At 35.2% G+C, this 10,207-nt stretch overlaps 1 protein-coding gene across 1 annotated transcript; it reads right to left on the minus strand.

Moving 5' to 3' along the window:
• Nucleotides 1-456: 456 nt before the first annotated feature.
• Nucleotides 457-5,845, minus strand: LOC113297140 (adenine phosphoribosyltransferase 3-like). The gene is made up of 6 exons (XM_026545553.1): nt 5,303-5,845; nt 5,110-5,220; nt 2,794-2,886; nt 1,666-1,815; nt 1,534-1,592; nt 457-854 (listed from the first exon to the last, which is right to left on the minus strand). Exons 1-6 carry the CDS (start codon nt 5,418-5,420, stop codon nt 801-803), a joined length of 585 nt encoding a protein of 194 aa, XP_026401338.1. The 5' UTR covers nt 5,421-5,845; the 3' UTR covers nt 457-800.
• Nucleotides 5,846-10,207: the final 4,362 nt, after the last annotated feature.

The following is a 10,207-nucleotide window of genomic DNA, read 5'->3' on the forward strand; positions in this document are numbered from 1 at the left end:
AATGGATATTTTTCTTTTTAATTTTAGCGCCCTATTTGACAGGGTTTTGTTTTGAGACAGCAGTGGCCAGTGGGAACTTTTTATCTTACTAGCTCCAGGGTTTTATTATGAGACAGAGTACAGACAAGGCTTGGCGGGGCGGAGAGCTAGCTAAGTCCTTCCCAAAGCACGAGATTTTTATATGCCTCAGCATATGTTAGATAGAGAGATAGTTAGCACTTGTCATTGCTTTCACCCAAGTTCCAGGTATCTTCTAATCTTTTCGGTCTCTGCCATATACACCAGTTACAATCTAAAAATTCTTCCGAGCTAATTTAGATATTGCTAAAGTATCCCAGATTTATTTTCTGACCAGCTTTCAGAATATTCAATGCAGGCCAAATTCTGCATACATTTGGATTTTTAGCCTGTACATAAGAGGCTTCAAAGCCAAGCGTATAACTATTGATTGAATAGTTTTCTGACATTCAGAAATTAAATGGATAAAAGGGAACAATAAAGAGGATATCCGGTTCCATGTTATTGATTGATTTGATTCATTCAACAACCCCTTCTCATAAATTAGGATACATTATGCTAACCGATGAAGAAAACTTGCTCAAAACATGAAAACACTGCCTAAATTTTACCCAGATCCATGTAATAAGTCCACAAGTGTAAGAGCAGAACGACCTTCTTGGAGCAGAACGCTTGAACTGATCTTTGTAAAGGAGTTGTGAATAATATGTCTCCGCTGTTTAAACATCATCATTTTTAATCCTCGCCAAGGTGCATAGCCAATGATGCGATGCTACCATCTTCTAGTGGGTCTCGACCAAGATATATAACGGCTTACCATTTAAACGCTCACGACCCTGCAGCAGTGAGAGAGAACCACAGTGTCATTCAAAGTTCAACGGATTAAACACTGGCACCCACAGTAAAACCAAACAAGTATCAAGAACCAGGTAGTTCACACATCCACCAAACAAAGTAGCAAGCTGAGGGTTTACATTAACTACTCTTTTTTATCCTAAAGCGATTGCAGCCTAGCAGAGGAGTACAAAGTGACATACAATAAGCGAAAGATTCAGTTAGACCTATTTTATTAACACAAATTTTGCTTTCAAGCAGTTTTGGACAACAAATATTATGAGATTGCATGTCCTAAAAAGCACCATGGCAGTCTTCAAGTGTAAATAGTAGTATCAACATCGGCAGTTTAAAACAATACAACATTATTCATAACATCTTTGAGATGTATGCATGCTCGGGAAGTTTCATGATATTCTGCAATGTTGCTCATTGTCTAATGCAGCCATGTAGGGGGAAATAACTTTGAGATGGATTATGTGTACCCTGCACATTTCATCATATTATGAAATGATTACACGGTTGATCATAGCCGTGCAGAATAAATAACTTCCGTACTTGTATACTTGCATACTCTGGGCGACATTAGATTCTAAAAATGAAGCTAATGATTTAAGCATGACTATGATCCAGAAAAATAAAACAGAACAAAAAAAATCAGCAAGTATAAAATGAGCACACCTTCAAATCAGGAAGTTCAATCACACATGCACATTCAACCACTTCAGCCCCAACACGCTCTGAAATTAAAATAAAAAAGTCAATTGAGTTACAATATATGGAAACAATTTAATCCTCAAAACTAAGACTTACCAAGTAATTTCATTGCAGCACACAAGGTTCCTCCAGTGGCTATCAAATCATCAACTACTAGCGCACGATCACCAGGTTCAACTGCTCCAATGTGCATCTCAAGACAATCTTTTCCGTATTCCAGAACATACTCCTCAGATATGACTTTGCCTGCAATTGTAAGGATATTCAACATACAATTTAAAGCATCACTTTTGATACGGAGAATAACAATTATGCTTTTCAAATAAGAAAAGTCATTTTGAAAAGAACAAAGAAAAGACAAAAAAGAACATTCTAATGAAAAGTATTATTTCTAGCCTGAATAAAGTTTTTGTATCATCCGCTAACATTGGTCTGTCTTGAAAATGTGGGTTTCAGAATAGGTCTACCTTGTTAGATGATTTGAGTTGAAACTCAATAAACGACAAGCTAATATATGTGCACATCCCTCTTCACTCTTTAGTTTTAAGTCATTTAACAACAACAGTTTCAAATAAGTTTGCACTTCTGCAGTTCGTGTTTCTGAAACTTCTTGAGACAGGCTATGTTTCTCACACATGTTGCACCTTTTTTTGTCCTACTTAGACAAGGTATAATCATGCTACATACCAGTAAAGTCTCCCCCAAAGTTCTTTTGATACTCGAATGCACTGCAAATTTGCAATGCAGAATCTGAATTTCAAAGGGATCGAGAACTGTCTAAAATACATTCAAAAATTTCAAACTTAAACTACCAAGCTGAAGTACAGTAAGGGCAGAGGAATTTCCAGCGAAGCGGAAGCACAGCCAAATTTAAGAATTACTGATGGGGAAATGAGGTTCGGGTGATATTGACAAAACTAAGGTATAAATTTAGAAATTCGAGATCCATCAGAAATCTCTACAGAAAGTTATGGCTTCTGGACTATAAGTGATCAGACCAAAGGAAAGACAATGATCAACAGACTAGTAGACTCAAAGAGAAAATGAAGAAACACACACGCGCATTTCATAACTTTAATAATCTGATTTTAAATGTGTTTGACACAAAAAGAGGAAAAGAAAGGAAAGACATAAAGGTTAAGCTCACAAATCGTATAGTAATAGAGAAAAAAAGAAAGCATTTAAGTAAAACCAAACCACTATGATAAAGAGGGTAAAATATACCAGGCAATTTTCGTGGTTTCCTCAATGGAACAAACTTCGCTCCAATTGCCAATGCAATCGGTGGACCGAATATGAAACCCCGAGCCTCGACTCCTACAATCATATAAAGACGATGTTTAAGCAAAAGCTCGCCTAGCTTAATGTTTCGGATATCAATATAAAGTGCAGGGCATTATACATTTACACCACCATCAGTTGAATATACAAAACACAGGGCACTATGCTATCATCAGCTTCTACGCAAAGAAATTTGCATTAACAATAGAAAGTGTAGATAAGTCAACAACAAGAGAACCGGAAAAGTTACACCTAAGATCTATGAGAAGAGTCCAGCAAAACACATAAAAAGATTGAATATTAATTGGTATTCATCGCTCAGAAGGGATAATGAATTGACAAGGCAAAGAAGAAGTGGTAAATGCATACATATTAATTTGTGTGATCAGTGAATGCAAATATATTGTGCATGTTATCTAGTGACGTCTATCTGGTGTTGTTGACTTGTAAACCCATATATAAGTTAAGGTTTAATAAAAAAGTTAACTGTTTGCACCAGAAACAAGTTTGCCTGTTTTATTGCAACGGAAATCACTTGTTGTAATCCAATGCAAGGGAAGTTAGTTTCCATTGGAATAAGACAAAATGAACCAACTATCAATGCAGTTACACAATTTTTTATTATACCTTAACTTGTATATGGGTTAACAAAGGCTCTCTAAGGACAGAAAAATCAAAAATGAGTTATAGGTGGCAATTGGATGAGCCCAAGAGTATATATACTCAATTATACCAATACCATGTTGAAACTTTTTGACCTATAATCAGTTATATGAATTACCCTTAGCTGCATGTTTAAATCCCTCTTGTGAAAGATTTTACAAGTCGTTGCCCATGTCCTAGCTTGATCAGTAACCAGTACAGTGTGAAAATCAAATTATACAAAATAAAATAACACATAGGTGTAATGCAAAGTTGATATCAAGGATTAAGATGTATCTAAAATACTCAAAGAGTATTACTCACTTCCTAGTCAATTCAACCGACTCTTATGTAAGTCAGTGAAGCCATAACCTTATAGTGAAAGAACTCGGAGTCGCAGTGTTCGATTCAATTCAGTTGGTTTAACAGACCAACACTTTTACACATTCTTTTCTAATTGAAAGATTGATTTCAAACAGATGGAGAAATCTTATCCCATGTAACAGTTGACTCACCTTAACTATTCAACTATGTCACTTCCAATTTAAACTAACAATGATTATAGGGGAAAAAACACTCGCATCATCGTGGTATTTATAAAGAAAAAAAATATTAAAAAAAATCAGCGTAGGAAATGGAATCGTCTAACATCAGCAGTTTATCAGCCTAACATATGCAACACTCTGGTTAATTAGATGTTCAGGAGATTGTATCTTGCCTTAGTTTAATTTCTTATGAAAGTGAACCCACTTCACGAGTTCATGAAACCCTCTCCATCACAAAAGGCCTAATCAATACAACTTATGCAAGTATGCCCCTTTCACCTCTGGTTTCATAATCAGCTCTTCAAAGAACTAAGAGTTTGAAAGACTAGGTGCTAATTCAGATAACCTAGCCCTCTTTCTAGACCACAATTCAGTAAACACTGGCAGATACTTCGTTCCTCAGAATGCAAGCAAACCACACACACCAAAGAAATTATAAGAAAAAGGTAAAACCCCTAAGTGAATATTAGAATTAGACCATCCTATTCAAACAGAGAATAAAAAAGGATGTCCAGAACAAGAAGAGAACAAAGTCTTGAAACAATGAAGGGACAAAAACCCACACAATATCCAGCCACAAACAAAAATCATCCGAAATGCCAAAATTACATCAGCTGGGTCCATATACACAAGTTGTCATCCATTACCCACCACCACTAAACATGCAAATAACAATAGGATCAAGAAACAGTTTAAACACTAGATTTTCTTTGGTATCTTCATAGATAATACTCAATAACCTAGCCACTGACAAATTTTGTAGTCAAATAAAACCACTCAAACTTCCCCATGAAAATTATCACTAGAAGAAAAAAAAAGTATTCTAAAAGACAATCAGAAACTTCAGCAATGGTGATGATTGAAAGAGTAGAAATCTACCTTTTCTTCAATCTTAAAAGTGCCCACTTTAAACAAACAAAAGATTTTTTTTTTCTTTAAAAAAAAAAAATCCTTGAAAAAGTACACAAAAAAAAATCCCACTTGCATTTGCCGATCAATAACAAGAAATTATAATTAGATAATTAAAATCTTAATAGAAACACAAAAGAAATAGTACTCCTTTTCTTTTTACCTGCAACCACTGATATATTTTTCCCCTTATATCTCTCAACAAATAAATCAACAGTATCCTTGAATGCCTTTGGATCAAGAAGCAGAGTTGTTATATCTTGAAACATAATCCCTACAAATAAAACCCCCATTAACATTAATTAGTTTGTTCAATATTTAAAAACAAAAGTCAAAAGAAAAAGAAGAAGATAAACCTGGTTTTGGAAAATTGGGAACAACACGAATTTTAGTTTGGATGCCGTGAATACGAGGATCTTGGTTCTTACAAACCGACATTGTTCTTTCTTCTGCTTCTTCTTCAACTCTGAACATCCTTCCTCACTCACACTCTATGTAGTTCAAAATTCCGTTTGCGGAAATAAAAAACCTCTCGTGTTAAGCAGCAACAGAGAATCTTCAAGAAAATATGGAGAGAGAAGAGTACAGAGGAAGAGACAAATAGGTTGAAACAACAAAAGGGAGGGAAGAAAGAGATGGTAGTAGTAGTAATAGGGAAAGAACGAAGGGAAGGATGGAGGAGATAATTAAAGGGAAAGCCAAGGGTATTTATAGGAAGGGAGGAGTGTTTTTGTTTAAGTTTCAAAAAAAAAGATAAAAAACAAATGAAATGGAAATAGCTCACTGCACGAGAAATAGTTAAAGAAAGGGCAGCACAGTCTAGAGTTTGAAGGAATCACCTCGAGAGAAGTAGTAAAGAAAGACTACCAAGTTAGAAAACCAGTGTTTTGTCTGGCTCTCTGCAGCTCTCTTCATAACTTTCGTATGAGCAAAAATGTTGTTTTTGTACTTGTGCTCTTGGTAACTAGTATGCAAATGTTTTACTACTGGTACCCTTCTCTTTTCACACTTCCAAGTAAAAAGTCTTGATTTGTGACATGGTGTGTCCCACTATGTATAGTATCTCGAAGCTGATTTTACCTCACCTACACAAAGGATCCCATGGATTTTATCAGGCATTCAAATCATTTTCTTTGTTTTCCGAAGATTGCATATAGAGGGTTGGTACTAGAGCTGGCAAACAAGTTAAAATCTGCGGGTTAATTCGTGTCCGGCCCATAAAAACCCGAACCCGGCTCGGCTTGTTTCAAAACAAGTCGGGTTAGGGTTAGAGAGATGTCGGCCTGTGGAGAAACGGGTTAACCCGGCCCGGCTTGTAAACCCGCGGGTTTAACCCGTTACCCGCAACTCCATTTCCCTCGGTATATTGCGCCGTGTGTCCCCTGCCCTGAGTATAACGTGTCATCTCAACATTACTTGTTCTTCTTCTTCCCTTTCTTTTTTTTCTTTTCTTTATTCTTCTCCGTATACCAGTAAAAGTGATATAGAGAGCCAACTGAAACACCCAGAAACAAATCAACAACTACAATAACTTAAACCATAACTGATTATGGGAAGATATAAGATTTGGATACGTAATCTTCAAAGGAATGCATAGCCTTCACCTTCTTGACGTGTTTTTCATCTTCTAATTTGAAACTCTTTTCCATTAAATGGTCGATATTTACAGAAGCAAGATAGATCGAAGCAACATATGGATCGAAGTAGGGCTTGATTTGTGAACTGAGATCTGAAATTGATGAGGATTTAAGAATTCAGAATAAGAAATTTAAGATTCTTTTGTTGATTCCAAGATATGGGTATTGATTGTTTTAGAATCCAGATTGGCAGAGAGGTGCGGTATTCAAAACACAACCCTCTTCCCGATTTGTAGATCTGTATACCCAACTTCGAATTTTCGTAAACCTAGAAAAAAAAGTTTCTGAAATCGAAAACCCAACGTTGTTGATAGGTTATCCACAATTCCAACTTTGTTGACAGGTATAAATCACAACCTTATGGCTTAATCATGTTTGATTTTGACCTAACTTGTGTAATTTTTGATTTCAGTTGGTTTATCAGATTTTTTTTCGGTTTCAGTAATTTTTATTTCTTCTTTTTGATTTAATTTAGTTTGCTTTGTTGATGATGTTTTTCAATTAATTTGTTTAGTTCACTGTACTTTATTTGTGAAAGTTTTATTTGAAGAGTCTGTGGTTTGTAATGCATGGTGGGATTTACTTTGTCTTAGAATTAGTTTGCTTTGTCTTTGAAACTTTGTTTGAAGACTTTATGGTTTGTTTTGTTGATGTTGTTAAGATTCTGCTGAGTTCAACTCTTTAGATGCAGAGTAAATCAGTGATGGTGGGATTTAAGTGGGGGTGGATGGTGAAGGTGGCTGGTTGTGAGAGCTTTTGAGTATAGCTACCAAGTCCTGTTTATGTTCTTTGTGGAGTATATGAACGTAATAGTATATGGGTATTCTTAGGATGCTTATTTTATCTTTTCTTTCTTTTTCTTTTCTTTCGTCTTCTTCTTCCGTAATTGTTGTTGTCTTTACCATTGAAGTAAAGATTGTAGCAGTGTGTAATGTAGCATTGTATAATGTCTTGAATGTGTGAGTGCACTGAATGAATTAGATGAATGTTAGGTTGCACAGAATATGCTTTAGATGGCCTGAATGTGGCCGAAAAGAAACCAGGAAACAGAGGAAACTCTGTCAACATCAGTTTCTAGCAAGTTGACTGACCAGAAACGGGTTAACCTGTGAGCCCGCAAGCTTAACCCGTTACGGGCGCGGGTTGAAGAAATGACCACCCGTGAAGAATATCGACCCGCAGGTTTTGGCCCGTGTTAACCCGAACCCGTGTAACCCGTAACAAGCCAACCCCGACCCGCCCGTTTGTCAGCTCTAGATGGTACAGTTGGAATTTTTATGGGCTTCTCACAAAATTATGTTTAGATGTAGCTAATGCATGTCTAGTGAAAGTTAATTTTTTGTCTTGTTTAAGGTTTGTTCAAGGGGTAATCTATGCATAGTCACTCCAGGTCCACGTATGTATAAATTATGATTAAACTAGAGGATGAAAAGCAAACGGAGAATTTTGGTCAGAATTCTGGACTTTATTGTTGTGTTCAAAGATCTTTCGTTTTTCGAACAATAATTTAACTTTTCCAATTAAATGGCGAGTACAGTTAGGTTAACGAATTATGTCTTCAGGATTTAATGAAACCCTAACACGATAATCGAATTAAAGGATAATACTTCCTAACCCGACCAAGAACACATTATTGAAAGTTTATGATAATGCTACTAAAAGAGAAGAAAGCAATAATTTTGATGTGTTTTCAAGAGAAACAATCAAGGGTTTCATGTCCTATTGGAGATGTCTCTACATCCACCTTCAAGAGGCATCAATGGAGGCTATTTGCAGAAATGTGTTTATTCAATTTTTAACTAATTTGAAATAGGGGACGCATGTCGTAGCGGCAAACAAAAATGCATTTGTTGAAAATATTCAACAAGGTTGTATATTGTTTAATCATATTTTAATGACTAGCTTAAAGTTAATGCTATAAATGGTTGAAAGCTAACATGACACTCCACTCGCTTGGCATGTCATATGAGGTGTCCAATTTAGTCATGAGGTGTCTTCCAACTCATGATGGAAAGGTTAGAGTGACATGTGACAAGCATGACTATGACTCATTTCTAGCTTCAGAGTTGTTTTAAAAAGAAAACTCGCTTTCATCTATCCATCATCAAGAATATGAGGAAACAAAAGTTGATAATAAGTCACGAAAGCTAGAGTGTCGTGTTTTATTTTTAATTCCTCGTTTTCAATCTGTTTTAGTACGAACCATATGTAATGTTCTTGCTATGTATGGTGTTGTTTATGCGTGTTGTAAAGCATGTTAGTATTAAGTAAAATTTCTGATTTAAGCATATAATTATTTTTATATGATGTTTATTTTTAAAGCATGAAGCTTAAGGAGCTGAAATTCCAACATTTAACTTCCATCTCACCTAATATTACATGTTCTTCAACTAGGAAAACTACACGCTGATGAAACAGTCATTAGAATCAGTTTTTTCTCATACAACAAATGTATTTTGTTGCATAATAGGATCTTAATTAGTTTTCGTCACGTTCCAGTCGTTCAAGTTATGGTGAAGTTGGCTTACAACAAAAGTTTTGGACGTCAAAGTGTATTTTGAATTTTTAGTTTCAAATTTGTAACTTGTAAAGAATTTTTGGCTCATTACTCTACTAAGTATTCCAACATGATGCTTTGAGTATATGTGAATTTTTTTTAATGAGAATGACGTATTATGATGGTTTGTTTGATTCATTCAGAAATTATGAATACGAATCTGCCTAAAGGTGATTTATCTTTATGAAATATGATGTGAATCAAGTCTCATATGGGTGATTAGCCTTTCATATGAAATCTCTTAAACTTATTAGGTCACATGTATGTCATTTTTCGTCCCAAAGGCGATTTACAATGATATCGAGTCTTGTTTTGAGTTTAATATTGTTAGAGCATAACTCGGTTGAAACCACCAAGCGTTGGTATGTCAAGTTTGGTTGTCATATTTTAGTATCAAAACTCATCTAGAGTCGCTTGATTAAATACTAGAGTCAACTTCGTTTAGGTTAGACTAGCAAGTCTAAGAATGTTGAGACGTACAAGTATTACTCCGAAGACTTGAAGAATGAGAAGAAGTAACGAATACAACGAAGACATCATCCTTCCACTTGATGTTAGTAATATTGACTTGATCTTGTTTCCGTTCCTAATGTATTTTTCAAGTCGTGCTATATTGATAACATAACATGCCAAGCTATATATATTGTATATAATACTCTAGTGACGAGACTTGGTCATAATAGTATGATCAAAGTATCAAGGAAACATATTACGAAGTATAAATGCTTATCTTTTGGAACTTCGTAAATACGACATCGACATAATCTATTGTATATAGTTATTTGATTACGTGTGCATTATATAGGAATGATTTCACCCTAGGAAACAATGTTTTATAACATTTGTTTAAAGGAAGTACATATATGAACTTATTTCAAAATCGAAAGGAAATCATGAATGGTCAGGTTCTTTATTGAATATCTTTTGAATGACCAATATAAGATGACAAGGTAGAACCTATCTTAACTTGTTAAGATTTATGGTATAACCGATCATTGCCTATATAATGTAGCTAGTTATAATCAGTCATGAGCTACATTGGAAATCAAGGTATAACCGGTCATAAG

This window comes from Papaver somniferum, chromosome 7 (assembly GCF_003573695.1).
Source record: "Papaver somniferum cultivar HN1 chromosome 7, ASM357369v1, whole genome shotgun sequence".
NCBI classification, from domain to species: Eukaryota; Viridiplantae; Streptophyta; class Magnoliopsida; order Ranunculales; family Papaveraceae; genus Papaver; species Papaver somniferum.